This window comes from Carassius auratus, chromosome 5, assembly GCF_003368295.1.
Source record: "Carassius auratus strain Wakin chromosome 5, ASM336829v1, whole genome shotgun sequence".
Classification (NCBI taxonomy): domain Eukaryota; kingdom Metazoa; phylum Chordata; class Actinopteri; order Cypriniformes; family Cyprinidae; genus Carassius; species Carassius auratus.
Genome location: NC_039247.1, coordinates 30,492,241 through 30,513,391, shown reverse-complemented (window position 1 = coordinate 30,513,391; position 21,151 = coordinate 30,492,241). Strand labels below are relative to the sequence as shown.

Below are 21,151 nucleotides of genomic sequence, written 5' to 3'. Positions count from 1 at the left end.
CTACCTTGTTGAACGCATATCATTATATTTTACAATTTTTTATTTATTTTCCAAATATAATTAATTAGTCCAACGAACCGTTCGGTATACATAATGCGTACCGCGTACCGAACCGAAAGCCTCGTACCGAACGGTTCAATACGAATACGCGTATCGTTACACCCCTAATATATATATATATATATATATATATATATATATATATATATATATATATATATATATATAATTTTAAAAATCTAGTTGCCATAGGTAACATTTCTCTTGATGTAGTAAATAAGGAAAACTAAAAATAAATGAAAAGTTAAAAAACTAGACATCATTTTTTTTAAGTGATAAAACACAAAATAAAAATGATGGTAACACTTTACAATAAGGGTCCATTAGTTAATGTTAGTTAATGTATTAATTAACATGAACAAACAATGAATAATACATTTATTACTGTATTTATTCATCTTCGTTAATGTTAGTTAATGAAAATACAGTTATTCATTGTTAGTTCATGGTAATTCACAGTGCATTAACTAATGTTAACAAGCACAACTTTTGATTTAAATAATGCATTAGTAAATGTTGAAATTAACATGAACTAAGACTTATAAATGCTGTAGAAGGATTGTTCTTGCTTAGTTCATGTTAACGAAAGTAGTTAACTAACATTAACTAATGGAACCTTATTCTAAAGTGTTACCAAATGATGATATAAAACTAATTTAAGATAAAAACTATAATAATACTTTGTGACTTTGGACCAGTCTTAAGAGTCAATTTCTCCAAACTGAGATTTATTGATCATCTGAAAGCTGAATAAATCATCTCTCCACTGATGTGTGGTTTGTTCGGAGGACAATATTCGTCTGAGATACAACTATTATAAATCTGGAATCTGAGGGAGCAAAAAAATCTAAATATTGAGAAAACCATTTTTAAAGTTGTTCAGATGAAACTCTTAGAAATGAATATTACTAATAAAAAAAAATACATTTATATACATATTAACAGTAAGAAGTTTACAAAATATCTTCATGGAACATGATCTTTACTTAATATCCTAGTGATTTTTGGCATAAAAGAAAATCTATAATTTTGACCCATACGGTGTATTTTTGTCTATTGCTACAAATCTACCTCATGACTGGTTTTAAGTTCACAGGGTCACATGTAGTATCTCAGCAATACTAAAATCACTCTGATGCAAGCTCATTTATTAGAGTCCATGGATTGTCATGAGCTTCATTACCTGGGTAAGTCATCATCTCCCAGCATGCCATGCAGCACTGGAGAAAAGCGGCTTGGTGAGGTGGGAGTGAGGGCTTGTGGGTAATCTGAAGCCAGGAAGTTAGGATGTCCGATGTCCGTGTCCAGATGCGGAGAGTACGCTGGAGGGTGAACACACACACACACACACACACACACAGGTTTTAGCCAGGCCTGTGCTCTGTAAAGCTAGTGTGCAGGCTGTGAAGCAGCGGTGTACTCACTGCTGGTGAGGTCTGGAGGGTTGTAGCTGCTGGTAAGGTACAGGTTGTTTGGCTTGGCCACTCTGAGGTAGACCACCTCTGCTGTGTTCTTCAGCGTGCCCACCGCGTCCTCATGCATCACGTCCTCCAAACACACATTATTCACCTGCAGATGCAGAGACTCACGTTATGGGATGCATGTCCCGCGGGAAAAAGAAATGCACTTGTGCACATGTAGTGTACTCAGATATTAAAAGAATAATAATAATAAAAAATTGACTTGCAGATAATATAAGATTAATGAATTAAAATGCCACTTAAGTTCACTTTCATAACTGTTTCTTAACAAACTTAGGTACATTTAAAAAAATGTGATGTCAAATGATTTTTATTTTATTTTAAGTACATTATGTGCTTTTAAGCACAATACAAATAAACTTGAATTTAATTGAATGTGCTTTTAAGTGCACACTTATTATGATGTACATGCAAATTCTTGACTATCATTTTAACAGTAGTGTATTATTTTAATATTACATTTAAAGTTAATATATTTGAAATGTGCCAAATTGCAGGGTTATTATAGTGAACTTAATCTAAAACTGAAACTAAAACCATTAAAAATTATTTTGTTACTTAATGTAAACCATAAATAAAATATATAAGTTAAATAAAGGTTCAACTGAAAGTGAAATCTCATAGAAATAAACAAACAAACTAAACAAAACTACACTAAAAAACACACAATAAAATTACCAAAACTTTAACAAATTAAAATAAAAACAGCTAATTTAAAACTTTATTAATACAGTAAAAAACTGTAATACAATCTAATAAAATAACACTGCTAAATTAAAACTTCACCATTACAAATCTACAGCTCCAAATACATATTTAAATGCATGAACTACAAGTTGACTTTCAAGAGTATTTTTGTTTCCCATAGCTGTTTTTCAGTTCATTCGGCTGCGAAGAGAATAGAAGTAATTATGAAATTACATATAAAGAGGTACTAAAGTTAAATCCACAAAAGGTCTTCAAAGTGCACTTCCTTTTCACGAGACAAGTTAAAAGCAGAAATGTAAGAACTGCTTTATGGACAGTTGCTTTCTAAAGTTGTTTTTTTAAAGTTGTGTTTAAAGTTGCAGTGTGCAATTTCTGCATCACTAGTGGCAACAAACAAAAGAGAAACTATTCAAGGATGCATGTAACTCAAAGTGAAGGCTAAATCAGATCGATGCCTGTAGTTCCTCCTGTGTGCAGCAGGTGGCGCCATTGAAGAGTCTAACCCATAAGTCTCCAGTCTAATCTTCACACATGCCAGTCCTCAGCTTACCGCCAGGATCTTATCACCGATCTGTAGTCGTCCGTCCTTATGAGCCGCTCCTCCCTCGATGATCTTTGTGACGTAAATGCTGTTGTCTCCAGGGATGTGCTGGTTCCCCACACCACCCGCTATACTAAAGCCTAGCCCTGAGACACAAACACAGCAGTGACATCTCTCTTCACAAACACAGCTCTCAGTTCTTCAGTATTTGAAAAAGGATGCAATGTGGATGCCTTTCTGACAAAAACAGTTCATAGGAGCCACTGACTTCCATGCTGTGCAAAAAAAAAAAAAAAAAAAAGTACTGTGGAAGTCAATGGCTACCGTCAACTGTTTGGATCCCAACATTCTTCAAAACATCTTATATCGTGCTCAACAGCAATGAAGAAGCTCATAGGGGTGTGGGACGAGTGGAGGGCGGGGAAATGATGACAGAACTTTCATCTTTTTGGGGAACTATGCCTTTAAAGAGCGCAAGCATTTAATGTGCAGACGTCAAACTGCAGCGTGTGTTTCTAATGAACAGAACTTTATTTTGTGTCGATGTGGGCACATAATTACCATTATATTTATATTGATAATTGTCATTCTTGGTCGGAACAGACTTTATCAGGTCTCCCATAAAGCGTTGCAAATGAAATAATCAAATTAAAAACAATTAAAAAATATAATATAAAAGAGTGTAATGAGAACGGCTTGATCACATCATTCACAGCGCTTCACGGGAATAGCCTTCCCAATTTGCTCATTGATGGAGCCTTCTGCAAAGCATCTTGGGTAATGTAGTTTTAAGCCACAAGTGTTCCACTAGTGTTGAAATAATGCAAACAAATGGCTTCAATGAAAGCACATTCCACTGATTAACAACCTTGTAGCCCACAGCAGGTCTATAAGTCACGGTGATGAATCACTTCGATGTATTCTGCATGTGTAAGTCACTTTGGCTGAAAGCATCTGCTCAATGAATACTTCTAAGTGATAAACAGAGCCTAGGTCATCCGGTCAGCGAGTGTGCACCTTTTGGCCCTTTGATGAGCTTGAGTTCAGTGACTTTCTCAGCGACGGGTTTCCTGCGTAATACATAGAGTCTGACGATAGCGCCCGCCTCCTTGAGCGCCTCCACCGCCTGACTGTGGGTCACCTCCCGAACATCCACGTCATTCACGAAGAGGATGCTGTCATTTACTCTAGGACAGAGAGAGAGAGAGAGAGAGAGAGAGATGGAAATAAGTTATTAAGGCAACATCTGTTAGAAGCTGCTGGCGCTCAGCCATAAATAAACCTCTTGAACTGACAGCTGTCACAAAATTTGAATTTAAAAATGACATTTTTTCCCTTTTTTTAAGTGTCTGGCAACATCTGGCAACACTGATGTACAACTTAAGATACAAAAGATGTTATGTGCATATGATATTGTAAGTGCAAATTATAAGTGAATAATTCTGACTGTCTAGAGAGGTTTTATTCCTCACAGAACACCCAGCCACACACACTGTGTGTTTACACAGGCTTTCAAATGCTTTAAAAGTCTTAAGTCTTGTGTCACATGTTATGAAACAATTTACAAAACAGTTGCAAAAAGTCAAAATTAAATTATGAAATGCAATGTACAGATCATTAACCATATAAGGCCACATATTTGATAGATAAATCCTTTATTATTATTATTATTATTTAGAAAAATCAAGTTAAAATGTGAATAGAATAAATCAGGCTTTTGAGGAACTCTTATTCGTTCATCTCTCAATCATCTTTGTATTGAATGATATGTTTTGTCCTCCACCAAAAAAACGACAGATATTAAATCATTAAACTGTCTCTCTCTTTTTTTTATCTAATTAATCACATATTAAATTTGGCTCTAAAAATATGAGATAAATGAAAAAAATATAAAGTAGATATTAAAAAATAAAAGTAGTTGTTGGGAAAAATATTTTATTCGATTCAACATAATATTTATTTCACATAGACATTTTTGCTAAATATATATGTTCTTGCATTATTTACATATGTGACCCTGGACTAAAAAACGTTAAGTGTCTTAAGTGTCAATTTTTCCAAATTTAGATTTATTGATCATCTGAAAGCTGAATAAATGATCTCTCCACAGATGTGTGGTTTGTTCGGAGGACAATATTCGTCTGAGATACAACTATTATAAATCTGGAATCTGAGGGAGCAAAAAAATCTAAATATTGAGAAAATCATCTTTAAAGTTGTTCAAATGAATTCTTAGCAATGCATATTACTGATATAAAATTCTGTTTTAATATATTTACAGTAGGACAAAATATGTTCATGGAATGATTTTTGGCATAAAAGAAAAATCTATCATTTTGACCCATACAGTGTATTGTTGGCTATTGCTACAAATATACCCCAGAGACTTCAGACTGTTTTTGTGCTCCAGGGTCACATATATTTAAAATGAACTTATTTACTGAACAGTTGTTTAAAATCAGATTTGTCTGAAGATCAGACTTGTGTGATATTGCTCTCGCTGCTCATGTGCTATCGCTTATCATATGATATAAATATAGAAAATGCTACAATATCTTGGATTTTAGGGGCAAATAACTGCATTCCATAGTCTACATCATGCAGTGAGTTGTTGCCCTGTATCATGTTTGTCAAAAGTCAACTGTATGAAACAGAAGATGATGTGCAGCGATAAAAAGGGGTGTTTAGAAATAGGTCTGAAATTAGACAGAATTGAAGGATCCAGATTAAGCTCCAATGAAGGTGCAGAAAGTATTAGATGAACTCTGAAACAGAGAGTACTCTCATTCTCCAGTGAAATCACACTGTGCGGGGAAACTACAGTGGACTACAGTCCATTTGGTCCCAGCACTACCAAAAGTAATGAAGCCCTACTGTCTGCAGACGAGAAGAGAAGAGCAGAGGACAGCGTTAAACAGCTGACAGTCCACCACATCCACAGTTTGACTCTGAGGGGTTAACGCCAGTATGACTTTGATGAACAGATCGAAACGAGTCATTATTCCCTCCTCCGGTGAGCTCTTTCACTCAGACTCCGCTGACTTTGGAACAACATCACGGTGAGGAGATAATGACAGAAATCTGTCTCTTTTTCTTTCTTTCTGTGCTATTTCTGTCTGCGTTCTGTATGTGTATGTGTGTGTGTGTGTGTGTGTGGATGTGCTGGAAAGCTCTGGGGTAGAACTGCATTTGTTAGCAGGAACCCCAGCTGGTCCCATTATGAATGCATCACCAGTACATCCACTGAGACACTGTGATTATACATGTGAGCATATACAGTACGCATACAGTGACTGGAAAATTAAGTCTATAAATGGATAATCACGATTATTTCACGCAGAGAAAATCATCACAATTCCAAAATATAGTCACGATTATTGTTCATCTTATTATTTTGTTTTCTACATTTCATCAGAATTATTGCACTTTCACATAAGATTGCACAGATTTATTTGCGGCAAACAGCACAGACGACTGTGAAAGAAACAGACTGGCTGTATTACACTTTTATTTGAGCATTTTAATACGCTTTTTCCTAATGTGGAGAGAGCATGTGCGGTTGCCAGATTGGGAAGATTAAGTAAACCGCTGGGCATAAAATGTGTCCATGTGTTTTTTTTAAGAAAAAATAAGCTCTGCTTGGGGGATTTAAACTCTTGACATCTGGCAACCACAACCATGAAAGCTTGTGGAGGCCTGTTCCCATTGCAAGAAATATCACAGACGACCATGCTTAATAAATCGAGAGAATCATGTAAATCAAGATTCATTGCAAAGTCCTCATTGTGTTGAATGTCATTGTGTTAGATAAGTGCCATTAATTTCAAAGAAAGGTGTATTTCACAAAACGTTTTCTAATTTATATATATATATAAATGAATGTTACACTAATGCAATGACTTTCATTCATTAGTAAACATCACTTAAGCGCCTAAATAGTTTTTGGGTGAGTGTATATTCAGTCACCTGAGTCTCCCGTCTTGTGCCGCAGCTCCTCCAGGAATGATCTTAGTGATGAAGATGCTGGGGTCGTCTCCCACATGAGGGTTATCAGTCCCTCCGGCGATACTGAAGCCTAGCCCAGAGTTCCCCTACACACACACACACACACACACACACTTACATACACTGAAGTTACAGGTGCCAACATATACTCACATGCATTCAATTGGCTTTAGATGTCAAATGCAATTTATAAACATTGAAACATGTAATTTATTGATAGAATCCATTGTGTAAAAGAACAGTATGGAAATAATATGCTTATATTCAGAAATGTCTAGTTAAGTGTGACTTGACTCTAATGTTTTCAGACACTTAAATGAATCTGTATTAAAGTTTAAATTTACATCAAGTGCTTTTGAATCGCCCTAAGTACATCTTTATATGCAATTTCATAATTATTATTGTTATTAGTTAAAGTGTACTTTTTTATTGTAAAATAAAACATACTTTCATGTCATTTCTATTGAATCTAAAATGAAGCTCAAATTGAATACATTTTAAATATATTGAAATGTCATTCAGAATAGCACACTAAAGTTAAATTAGCTTATAATAAAATTATAATCAAGTACTTAAGTATGTTAGTCAATGTATCAACACAAGTATGCTTCATCAAAACAATCAACAAAAGCTTATTAAAACATCATGATTTAAAATGTACTTTTTTAACTTGTCAGTATTAGGACGGGCACTTTTTAAAGGTCATCAAAGTGTCTCTTTACATTAGTGGCCTTATTTAATTCATATTATAAGACAATATTAATTATATTTTAATTGGATAAGATTTGAAGTGTACTTTCAATTTAATTAAGTGTACTTATTTTTTCACAAAGGTTATGTAAAATCTTACTCTTACAAAATATATTATACTTCCTATTAAAAATACCTGCACCCATACACAGAAAGACCTATGTTAAAAAACACAGTACTGTACAGTTTGTAAGATTTACCCTTTCCAGCGTAATCTCTTCATATTCAATCTCTCCTTCTGCTCCATTGACCTACAAGACAGCACATGCAATGTCAGTCCCCTTAAGATATCAGCTTAAGACACGTATTATACAGTAATAGACATGCAAATATGGCAATGTTTTCCAGCTATTAAAAGAAAGCAACTCTTTTAACCGAAAGGTGGGTTTTCCATTCATACAGTTTTGAGCAATGCATTTATTGGTGGAATGCATAGCTAGACTTTCACGTTGTCTGAAGAAAATATTAGGTGTTATTGACTGCTCAAAACTTGTGTGAATGTTGTTCCAGAATGAAAAAACAAACAAAAAGCAAGCAGCACCCCAACACTTGACTTGTGATTGTGTGGCTGGCTGCCAAGGCATTACTATTATCATTGTCTGGGTATTCTTCCTTTGAGATATCATTCCTGTCTGCACCACTAATCATTTCTAGATCTGAAGACTACAATCTGCATAACACTTACATACGGCGAGCCGTCCAGTGTGTCAGTATTCACCACGACCGGAGGAGAGTTCCCCTGCAGGAGAAACAGAGAGGAGATGTTCAGCACAGTGCGTATTACACATGATGTCCTGAAACACACCACAGGACTTCAGCTGATGGATACACACTGTGCGCAGTAAGCAACTTTACAGCATGCATTCTGAATACATTAATGGGAGTCTCTTCTGCTGACAAAGGCTGCATTTTTTTCAATATAATAACCACTTTCTATTTTAATATTTGTTCTGTGATGCCCCGCTGTATTTTCAGCATCATTCCTCCAGTCTTCAGTGTCACATGATCTTCAGAAATCATGCTAATATTTGCTGCTCCAGAAACATTTCTAATTATTATCAATGTTGAAAACAGTTGTGCTGCACAATATTTTTGTGGACATTAACGTTAATATTATATATGTCACTTTTGATCAATTTAATGCATCCACAAAATAATCATTTTCTTTCAGTGAAAAATAAAATAAAAACCTTAGTGACTCCAAACTATTGCATGGTACGGCACATTTTTATTTCCTAGATCCTTCCTGCTGAAGTAAACATGCAATGTTACGTGACCACAATGTAACATAATACTGTTTGAAAGATACCTGTGCATTACATAGCCGGCAGATTAACGTATATTAAACTAGTACACCAGTATTTCATTCAAAACAGCCAAGATTTTTTACAAGTCTGAAAGTTTTGCAGGTCTTTCCACTGAAATAAAGTAAAAGCAAACAGCACATACATCCACTGGATAAGCTGTACTACAACACGCACAGCCCTGTTTTACAACTCACACACACACTACAAGCAATTTACAGCTGTAACGTTTGCTAGCACCTCTATTGCTTTCCAATAAATGTGATTAGAGACACACACACACACACACACACAAGCGGGCAGTAATGCCCTTCAGCTCAGTTCCAAACTCCTGCCTTTCATTACAGGGCTCTGCAGCCGCCCACATGATCACATTAACACACACTCAGCTACACACGCTGTCAGAAACTCATTCAAGTGCTCACTGCCCCACGGCTTCCACTGCCAAAGGAGAGACACATCTGAGAGAGATGAGCTTTAGCATGCAGCCACAGAGAGGAGGAGTGTGTGTGTGTGTGTGTGTGTGTGTGTGTGTGTGTGTGTGTGTGTGTGTGTGTGTGTGGGCGAGCCGCTCTGACCCTCAACATCTAAAATGTAAATTAAACAATCATTTTTTATGGCTCTCCAATCCAATACACATACACATCCTTAAAGTATCAACTAGCTTTAGGGAGAAATAATTTATTTGATTCAACATAATATTTACTACACATAAACATTTTGGCTAAATATATATGTTCTTGCACTATTTACATATGCGACCCTGGATCAAAACAACAGTCTTAAGCGTAATTTTTTCAACTGAAAGCTGAATAAATCATATTTCCATTGATGTATGGTTTATTAGGATTGGACAATATTTTGCTGAGATACAACTATTTGAAAATCTGGAATCTGAGGGTGCATTTAAAAATGTAAATATTGAGAAAATTGCCTTTGAAATTGTTCAAATGAAGCATCTTAGCATTGCATATCACTAATCAAAAATTAAGTTTTGATATATTTACGGTAGAAAATTTACTAAATATCTTCATGGAACATGATCTTTTCTCAATATGATAGTGATTTTTGGCATAAAAATAAAAATCAATCATTCGTATATTGGGCTACTTCTAAGTGTGTGAATTGCACATTAACTATAGTCTATAAAACACTTGAATATTATATAATATTAATGAAATAAGAGGCCACTTCATTTTCATGACAGTTTCTTAACACTTAAGTATCCTTTAAAAAATTAAGACCATTTAATTAAGACCATTTTTTAACAGAAATGTATAATAATCTTTTGTAAGTTGAACTAATTTTATATTACATTTAATATGTAAATTGACTACATTGCAACTTTATTGTTACAAACATGTAATTACAAATAATAAATGACAAGCAATTAGAAATGCCATGCCAAGGTATATTTTAGTTTACCAGAAATGCATCTCAGCACATTCAGCAGTGGACTTTAATTATATTTTAAAGACAATTATAATTATAAAAAAAATTGCATATAAACGATGTACTTACATAAGTATTACTGTATTTCATATAGTTCTTGACTTTAATACATTCTCATTTATTTGTATGTCACATGCAATTGCGTCTAAAGATATTACGTTAAGCTCACACTTAAGTACGCTCTTTTAAAGTATACTGTTTCTGTAATAAGTGCTCTTTTTGAAAGTATGCATTTTCATGAGGCTAAAATGCTATTAATTATCTTATGAAATAGAAATAGAAATGATACAAAGTAATGTAGTAAAGTATAAAATACTGTGGTGTATCAGATAATACTATGGTATTCTGATATATATAACGGTACACTTTTATGAACATATTCAAAGGTCATGGTGCTTAAAATAATTTTAAGGTACATCAAGTTTAGCACAGAATTCAAATCATGGTATACTTTCAAAAATGTTTTAATAAAGTTAGAAGCAATAGTTTAAAGGAACAGTTTTACAAAAAATTATAATTTGCTGAACAATTAATGATGGATTTTTCAGCTTTTGTCATCATTTGAAGTTGTGTTGTGGAGCATTGTGATGCTTTTATCAGCTGTTTAGACTCTCATTCTGATGGCACCCATTCACTGCAGAGCATTCATTTGTGGACATTTAATAAATTTGTTCCATCCTTTTATTTATCCGTGGTAATGATTCTAAATGAAGTTAATGGTTTATATAGTTAAATCCTGGCCATGATTAAAATAAAATGAGAAATAAAATTGGTAATAGGACCAAATTCTTAATGCATAATCATTCTTGTTTTATTAGCCATTATGTAATTGTCAGAGCCAATTAATAATAAATAGTGATTAAGTAGTTGTTAAATTTAGGTATTGGGTAGGATTAGGGATGTAGAATATAGTCATGTAGAATAAGGTATTAATATTTGCTTAATTAGCATCATATTTTAGTAATGTGCATGCTAATAAGCAATTAATAGATGTAACCGTAAAATAAAGTGCTACCGTATTTTCTTCCTGATAGGTCAGTAATAGATGTGAAATGTGTGCATTAGTGCATTAGCAGAGAATGAAATTACTTAAAGCCTAAAAAAAAACCTAGATTACAGAAGCGGATTGGAAAGTGAGTGAGATTACAGTGAAGACCACTGAGGTGTCTGTTTAATATTAAACAGTATCAGTGTTTATTACAGTGTCTGTAATTTGTTTCAGGGACCTAATGTTACAAGAGGTGAACCAGGTATCAAATATTGCCAAATTCAATTCGCCAACCCTCATGAAAAAGAAATACACTTTAGCGTACTTTTAGAATAGTACTTTACTGAAAAGTACATACTGCAAATGCACAAATAAAATACATAATGGTTTATATTCATTCATATTAAATGCAATTATTTGAACTTAAGAGTGCTTGTTTGACACACTTAAGCAGGACTTAAATACATAAATGTAATTTCATAATTACTTATATCATCTTTAAATATGGTTACTGCTGTGTACTGCTGATTGTACTGACAATCATGATACTAAAACTGAAATGCACTTTAATTACATTTCTATTGAAACTTGTATGTCATGTATTTAAATATATTTACAATTACACATTTATGAAGTTATTAAAGTGATTAAATGTACTATCAACACTAGTTCAAATGATAATATAAAATATATATATATATATATATATATATATAAATAAACTATAAAATCATAAGTACTTTAGTTTACACATGCTTGTTAACACATGGCAAGAGATTATTAAAACCTAATGATTTATAAAGTACTTTAAAGCAACACTTTTATTGTACATTATTACAAATGCAACTTTTTGCAAGTGTACTTAAGTGTGTCCCTCAGCATATGCAAATGAATGGGAATCGCATTTACAGTAAATACATCTACTGGAATCAATAAAGGAAACATTTAAAACCATCAGACATTTCAAAAGTATAAACATAGTGAAACATTACATGAGACTGCTTTGATAAAATTATAAACAGCTAAAAGAGTAAACTCACTAACTTCCACTTAGTATCCATGCATAACGTAAGGATATGCAAACACCAGCCACAGGAATTATGTTAGTTACACATAACCAGGCATTCACCCAACTGGAAAAGCCATCCTCAAAGAACACTCATTTACTTAAGAATTCATGTAAGATCTTCATGTTTTTGCTTTTAAACCTTCCGGCTCACTTTCTTTACATGAGTTTTAATATTCTTTCTAGCGATCTCCAAGGCCGATATATCGGCCGATATTTGTCATTTTCAACATCGGCCGATAAGTTGTTCTGTTTGCCCGATGTGTTGGACAGTCCGTGTGAATTGGATGCTTTAAACTTTAAATTATGCTGCGCTATATGCATATATAGCCCACTGTCATATTCATGTCATTTTCTCTGTATGCTGTGTGTAAAATGAGGGTTACCCTGGGTTTATAAAAAAAATATTATTCCCAGTGCATCCAAACTTCCCAGAACACTGAGTGCCCTCAGTGTTTACTTTCTTTATAATTACATTTTTGTGAAAAATTAAATACTGTCAACTAAAGTATAAGTTTGTTTCATTCACACATTTATTTTTTATCCATTGTCAAATGATTTCAAATTTCTTAAATATTAATAATAAAAATAAAAAAATTATATTGGCTTTATTTTTTTATTGGCCCTGCTTTCCAAGATAACAGCATCGGCTGTCAAAAAACACGTATCGGTTGACCACCAGTTCTTTCACATACAAAAGATGATATTCTGAAGAATGTTGGTAACCAAAGACTCGGCGGAAGCCATTGACTTCCATTTTATTTATTCATTTTTTTCCTCCATACTATAGAAGTCAATGACTGCTGTCAGCTGTTTTGTTGCTAACGTTCTTCAAAATCCCTTTTTTTCTGTTCAGCAGAAGAAAGAAACTAACAGGTCTGTAACGACAAGATGAGGGTGAGTAAATGATGACAGAATACTTTATTTTTGGGTGAACTGTCCCTTTAAGAGAGTAAGGCGGGTAAGTGAGATGCTAGATGCATCTTGGTGAGTGGGTGGTAATGCTGAGCTCTTCTCTCTCTCTCTCTCTCTCTCTCTCCGCTCTGTTTTTCACTGGATTTCTCTGCACCTTATTCCCCCTCATCTTCCTCTCAGCCCTCCCTCGCTGGTTCTCTGGTTTCGGATGATTTGTTGTGCCGCAGTAGTCTGTTGATTAGCCGGAGAAGATGCTCTGTAGCTAAAGCATGAAATCAGCCTCCTACTCTCACACCGTTACTTCTCTCCTTCTCATTTCACTTCCACTTTTCTGTCTGTTCCTCCACCAAGCTCTCTATTCAAAGACGCCTTTTGAGATGATGACAGTGATGGTAACAAAGATGTACCAGACAAGGATTTCCACAGCGTTACGTAGCCAGAGTATTTCTACTCTGGTTTCTACTCTACACTAACACGGTCTCATGCCTGACTTGCCACATCTGACTCTCATGATTCAAAACATAATCCAACAATGATTTAATATAATTACTTTTGGTATGTTTCAAAAATTTTATTGACGCACAAGCGAATTTCTTGCATTGCTATGCATTGCTTATATGCATTGCTAAGAATTCATTTGAACAACTTTAAAGATGATTTTCTCAATATTTTGATTTTTTTGCATCCTCAGATTCCAGATTTTCAAATAGTTGTATCTCGGCCAAATATTGTCCTCCTAACAAACCACACATAAGTGGACAGATTATTATTCAGCTGTCAGGTGATGTATAAATCTCAATTTCGATAAATTGACTGGTTTTGTGGTCCAGGGTCACATATGTGTGTGTTTATAGTCATTTTACAGCTGCTTTGAATATGACTGATCCAATTGGATTTGAACAGTTTACTCTAAAATAATTATTAATTATTAAAATAATATTTTAATTGGTGTAGTTCACCGAAACATGTCACACTTTACTTTAGGGACCCATTCTAACTATTAACTCACTATTAACTACAACTTTTGCTTCAATAAACTCCTAATTTGCTGCTTATTAATAGTCAGTAATGTAGTAGTTAAGTTTATGCATTGGTTGGATTAAGTAATATGCATGTTCATAGTTAATAGTGAGAATTGGACCCTAAACTTAAGTATCAACTATACTTTATTACAGGAGTCATATTAACTGCTTTTTGTCAGCCTTGGTGAACTAAAGAGACTTCTTTACAAAAACATGAAAAACTCTTGCTGAAAAGCTTGAACATTAGTCACAGTGGAGCGTTAGTGAGATCAGTGTTGTGGAGATGAAGACGTCTGTTTGTCAGAGGATAAGAACAGCCTCTCATTATAACAAACATCTGTTCATCTCTCTACGTTCCCCAGCCTGGTTTCTCTTTCTCTTTCCACCTCACTTCACTTATTAAGACAAGTTGATAAGCCTGCAATCTATTCATGTCACAGAAAAAGAAGAGACAAAGGAAAACTTCTAGAAATAAGTGAACACACTGTGGACTCGTGATGTAATGCATGTCTAGAAAAGCCAGCGCTGAGTGCTACAATTAGAGCAAACAGAAACTATGCTCTGTATAACGTCTATTTAACCTAAATGTCTGTTTTAGTTCAAATCACATACTTCATGTATTCATTGCAAAATCATCAAGATGACTGGAGTGTATTTAAAGAGAAAATACTACTTTCTAGACTTCCTACTCCAAGATGAACTCCATGTTTCTATTTTTGTCAAAGTAATGTCAGGAATGAGTCATGCAGATCACACAAATCAAACTAATACATCTTTATCTAGGTGCAACACACATTAAGTATGAAAACTTAACATTCATTTTGCACTTACTGTATAAGTATTATTCAAGTATTATATATACTTTTTGAAGTATGCTAAAATTCACCTTCAAGTGAGGCATAGTGTTACAAGTAACACAAACATGTTATCTTACATTTAAAAAAAATCTACTTTAGATAATAAAATGCTGATGATGCATGTATGCAGCATCTTTGTTTAGATTGTGATTAAAATACAGTGGTTATCTCTCATTTTAAATGGAAAGATTACAGACAAAGCCTTAGATAGTTTTATGAATATTTTATTTTTATTTAAAATTTAATTATACTTTTGTTATTTGACATATTTCTGTTTTACAAATATATGTGCATCATTTTTTCCCGAGAAATTTTGAAATGACACTTTTTCATTGATAACTTATTTTCAATTAAAAAAAAATTGGTAACACTTTAGAATAATGGTCCATTAATTAATGTTAGTTAATTCATTAATTAACATGAACAAACCATTTATTACTGAATTAATGAAAACACAGTTATTCATTGTTAGTTCATGCTAATTCAGAGTGCATTAACCAATGTTAACAAGCACAACTTTTGATTTGAATAATGCATTAGTAAATATTGAAATGAACATAAACTAAGATTAATAGATGCTGTTGAAGGATTGTGCTTGCTGTGATCATGTTAACTAAAGCAGTTAACTAACATTAACCAACGGACCGTTATTCTAAAGTGTTACCAAAAAATCAAAAAGGAAGAAAATCGTATCGTGAATAGAATTGTATTGTGAGTTGGTTGTATTGTTACATCCCTATCAGGGCTGCACGATTAATCAAAACTAAACTGCAATCGTGATTAGGCAAAATCTGGGGAAAGCACGTGACGGAGATTTACTACTGATCACAGAACTGACTATACTGACAAGACAGACATGACAATCACATTGGATTAATCGTGCAGCCCTAATTCCCTGTGTATAGCTATAGATTGTGGAGGAATCTGCTTGCATTTGACTGTAGAGAAATCAAATTCCAGGAAATCAAATCATAATCCACACCAGCCGAGGATCAGACTCGACCAGGAAATCAATCTCTTTGGCCCACATACATGTGTGTGTGGTAGGAAAACTACGGCAGGATGATAGCCTGTGATCAGATATGTGCATGCTATAACACTATATAGCACTAAGTTACAACTTCTGCACTATTCAATATTTTTCATTGAACCATTAAAGGTGCTGTATGTAAGATTTTGACTCTACAAAGGCATAACAACACCATAATATGTTTGCATATATTTTAAAAGTTAAAATACTTGTTTATCTGAAAAACAATGCTATAGTCAGTTATTCTCCTTTGAAAATGTCATTTACATTTGAAGAGAAAGAACATCATGTGAATAAATGACTTTGTTAGTGGCTCTTCAACACAAACCTGATTCTAAACAGTGCTGTGTGCATCACTTCCTGTTGTGCGCCTCAAATATGATCAATCATAAATAAATAAAATTATTTGCATATAAAATACCTATAGTATTTAGCATTTATGGTGTTTTTATTTTTGAGTAAAACAAGGTCTATGATAAATATTTACAGTGTAGATTACACACCTAAAAAGCGGACAAAAACACAGCTACACCAATAAGACGGAGAAACCCCCAAAGAAGCCAGCAGAAGACCAGCTCAGCCTGAATTACCAGGAGTGATGAAGCTCCTTGACCGTGAAAGTCATGCTGATAAAGCTCGTTCAGAAGCATCCACAACACAACAAACGCTTTATGATCAAATCACCAGAGAAGAGTGAACCAAGACACACAACGTCAGAAGACTTTGATTGCACTTTAATGAATGTGTCTGTAATAATCTAGCAAAAAATCCAGAAAATAACAGTTTTACACTGAAAAAACAATCATTAACCAAAACATTTTCAAATAACTGGCAGTAGTGGCTGCCAAAAAAAACAACAACATACAATTCAAGTAAACTATCTTAATTCAAAGAAGAATCTGTAAAATAAGAGTGATAAGACTTCACTATTTTTCATTATGGTTTGACCAAAAACACATCAATATTCTAATTAGATGCAATGTATAGAATGGGAAAACCAATTTATGGAGATTTTACGCACATATTCAATTCAAATCATTCTGATATATCTTTCATAACATAGTTAGGGGTGTGCGATATCACGATTTTTGATTGTGGATGATTAATATGTCTCTACGATCTGCTTTTGAAGAAATATCATGGTATCGTGCTACAGCGCACATTCTGTCAGTTCTGGCACCTTCATCATGAGACACTGCACTTCACCGTCACAAAAGTACATTATTTGCATGTGCTTTAAAGCCTTGCTGGTTAAACATTTAATTTGCGTGCTGTTCTGACATCCGACTTTTCTGAGCGTGTACAACTGAAGCACACTAAATATCCTGTCAAACAGCACCCGATAACTTGACCAAGTTATCTTTCGCATCTGATTACGCTAACACTGTCAAAAACACACAAGGTTTACACAGAAACAGTTGGTTGTATCTAAAGTGAAAGTAAACAGTTGAGAGAGAAATAAAGCGTGCAGCTCTTAAAGTGACAGCAGACTAATAAACATGTTGCCACTTGTCTTTAAAGACATAGCTCACCCCAAAATTACAATTCTGTCATTATTTACTCACTGACATGTTGTCACAAATCTATAATATTTTATTTTATTTTATTTATTTATTTATTTAATTTTTTTGCTGAACATAAAAGAAGATATTTTGAGGAATGTGGCTAAGCAAAAAGTAGTTGGTCCCCATTGACTTTGATAGAAGGGAGAAAAAAAATAGTATGGAAGACACTGGAGACCAGCAACTGTTCATTATTTAAAACAACTTTTGTGTTCAACAGAAGAAAGAAACTCATTCAGGTTTAAAACATCTTGAGAGCGAGTAAATGAAGACAGAATTATCCCTTTAATGTTAATAAAACAACAAAAAAAGAGAAAAATCACTCACTGCTCTTGAGTGAAGAACTAATACAGTTGCTTTAAATCTATAATTTATACAGTGAAGTGTATGTAGTGTTTCATTTTCCATTCAATTTCTTGAATGCTACTTATAAAAACACCTACAGTCCCTGATAATTAAAGCATTGTTTGTTTTATTCGTATATTATGTGTATTTGTAATGTGTATCTTTGATCTTATTTTTTAAAAACAAAGACAAAATAACAACAAAGTTTTTTATCTTCACCCACTTTGGCCTAAATGTCTGCCATCCTTTTTTGCTTTTTTGTTTGTGTTTGTTTTTTGTGTTTTAAAAATAGGGAAAGTAGTTTGGCTGTACTGTTCAGACAACTTGCATCATGACAAAGAATCATGATTTTTCCTTACCACCATACCACCTAATACCAAAACTATCCTAAAATGTAAAAAACAACAGTCTTCTACTGCACTGTAAGTACTGAGAACTAATGTGTGCAACATGAAGAGCATGGTATATGAAAGCATGTGCAATACATGAGCACTTCCTGATCCAGACCTGAAATTCTCTCTTCATTTCCTGTCCTTTCTCAAATTTTCCATGCACTATTATAATATAAATATTATATATGTATAAAATAACTAATATGCGCTGACAGCCACCCAAACCAGAATTTGAAAACATCACTTCATTAAACCACTAATAAATATGAAAAGTTCAAACCAAACAATTTGCATAATCAAGTTCATGCCATACTTTTATGTTACACTAAACTTTTTAAATGGGAACGGTTGCATAATCTTACTTTGTTCTGCTCGAGTGATTTGTCCACCGGTCCAGCGGGGGATTCATCCAGTAAAGGTCTTAGCAGCCCCTTGGTTTCACACCAGCCTCGTCTGCCATTTAACTCTTCTAATCTCACTTGTGCTTGGCTTTAGGGACAGTCTGGCTGTCAGGGTATCTAGAGAAAACTGCTTTGGAAATGGTGTTGCCTTACCACACTATAGTGTTTGAAAATGTCTCAAATGTCCTTCATAAAATGCTCTAAGATAACCCTTGTTCAAAGCTGAAGAGCTGGTACGAAATGCTATATAGCTATTTGCTTCAATCATAAATGTCTTATCATTCTTCATTCACTTTAATAAACTTAAAAATGCAGTTTAAAACTCAAACTGATATTATTCAATCTAATTCATTTCCAAAATATATTTCTCACTACTACTGTAAAAAGTCTCTCTGGAAAAAATGTACAAAGCTGTCACTGGGGCAGAACCCTTTCAAAAAGTACGAATATCTACACTTTAGGTGTAATATCTTCTAGCTTTTGTAGCTTAAAAGACGCTTTGTACCTTTTTGTGCTGGGAGTTTGAGATCTGTAACAGTTTATAGAGAAATCTCTTAGATAATAGTTAATGTGTGTTTTCTAATCTAAAGTCAAATAAAGAAATAACAATTAAACCATTTAGCATTTTCACAGAGCAGCACCTACTGTACGGGAAACAGGAATCTGAGGTTTACTCAAGTGAAGTGCCAAAGTCAGCTTCATACACAGCTGTTAGTTTGTCGTGCGAAATGTCTCCTCTGTTGAAAACAGCATCTGCTTTGTAGCCATTTATAAAGACGTTGATTTCTCAGTCATCATACTGCCAGGTCATCATTATCATCATCATTAGTTGTAAACATATGAGCTGTTACTGCAGGCAGCGTGTTAGTAAATCACCAGCAGACTTTAAAAGGTTCACTCTCTTGGTGTGTGTGATGAATACGTTTGCATTGTAACGAGGTCCTCCTACACTCACAGACGGACTGAGCTCGTCACACAGCTCCCTGACGTATAACAGCTCATCTGCAGCAGCTTCATCTCAGACGTCTTACAGCAAACAACAGACAAGTGAGACAGGGCTCCCCGGTCTAGACTTCTAGAGCATCCTATTTGTGCTGTTCACATTCTTTAGTGTCCTGCATGTGAAATATGATCATTCTGTCGTGACATGAATCCAGCATCTATTACAGCTGCTATGGTAAGGTAGAAAACAACCTGCTCATTAAATACAAATATAATGGCACGAGCTCACAGTCTATAGGGACGGGAACCCATGCAGAACCTACAGTAAGAAAGGGAAATGAGCTAGTTAGAGAGGCTCAGTGAAGTGAGATGTGACCAGCAGGGGAGGGAGAATGCTGAATGTGGATAAACTGCAGAAAGAAACCTGACAGGAGAGAGAGCTTGAATTACCCAGGAGTCATTGCATAACGGAGGAAGCGAGGGATGAAGGTGGGTGGAACATCAATGTGAGTGTACGATACAACATATAGCATTTACATTATCCACCGTCAGAAATCATGTGTTTGTGGAGTGCACGTTTGCTGTCAAGAAACATTATTTCAGTTGGGTGATCATGGTAAGGTGAAGCTCCGGTCAGAAACAGACAGCGTTTTTTATAATGCACCATGCCAATACAGACTACACAGTAGTACATACCCACTTTAACTAGTGTCTGCGATTCATTGTACTTTCCTAATGTGACATGTTTGAGAGTAAAATAGCGCAGGATCATTTATAACGGAACTGATTATGAAAAGTGGTTGACTGGGTTATATATATATATAAATATATAGATGAAAGAATACTAAGACAAACATTTGTTTTCTTTGGAATCAAATGCACTAACTTGTTTACTTAACTTCATGCGGGTCTATCCTAGAATACACAATCTGAATATACACATATAAAACTGAAATACTGCCGAGCATCAGCCTTGATTCAGCAGGCGCTGGAGAGACCAGAGATATTAGAGCCAACCAATGTGAAGAGCAGCAAAACAAGAGAAGATAAGTGTTTGAAGATGACTTATAAAAGAATAGGAGAAGGAGAATAGTGAGTGAAAACAGAAGGAAAGCAAGGGAGGAGTACATTAGGCCAACTGGAGTTTTAAAGTAACTAAAGTTAGTAGTTATGGATATTAATTTCTAGTTGTACAGTTTTTAAGAACACCAAACATTAACAACCAATTTTTTTAATGATATAAAAGATGTAATGTGGCAATAACTTTAGTAATAATATACAATATATAGAGATTTTTTAATGGCCCATTCTAAACCTAACCCTAACCATC

General features: G+C 34.3%; 1 protein-coding gene across 4 annotated transcripts in view; it reads right to left on the bottom strand.

Annotated features, from left to right (window-relative positions):
* Nucleotides 1-21,151, bottom strand: part of LOC113085558 (disks large homolog 4-like) — a 121,816-nt gene that overhangs the window by 23,586 nt on the left and 77,079 nt on the right. For all 4 annotated transcript variants that reach the window (XM_026255196.1, XM_026255195.1, XM_026255199.1 and 1 more), the window contains 7 exons: nt 8,231-8,284; nt 7,746-7,796; nt 6,757-6,881; nt 3,808-3,977; nt 2,800-2,936; nt 1,485-1,629; nt 1,244-1,382 (listed from right to left, as the gene is read on the bottom strand). In XM_026255196.1, the coding sequence (XP_026110981.1) occupies nt 1,244-1,382; nt 1,485-1,629; nt 2,800-2,936; nt 3,808-3,977; nt 6,757-6,881; nt 7,746-7,796; nt 8,231-8,284 (821 nt within the window). The remainder of the gene's footprint in view (nt 1-1,243; nt 1,383-1,484; nt 1,630-2,799; nt 2,937-3,807; nt 3,978-6,756; nt 6,882-7,745; nt 7,797-8,230; nt 8,285-21,151) is intronic.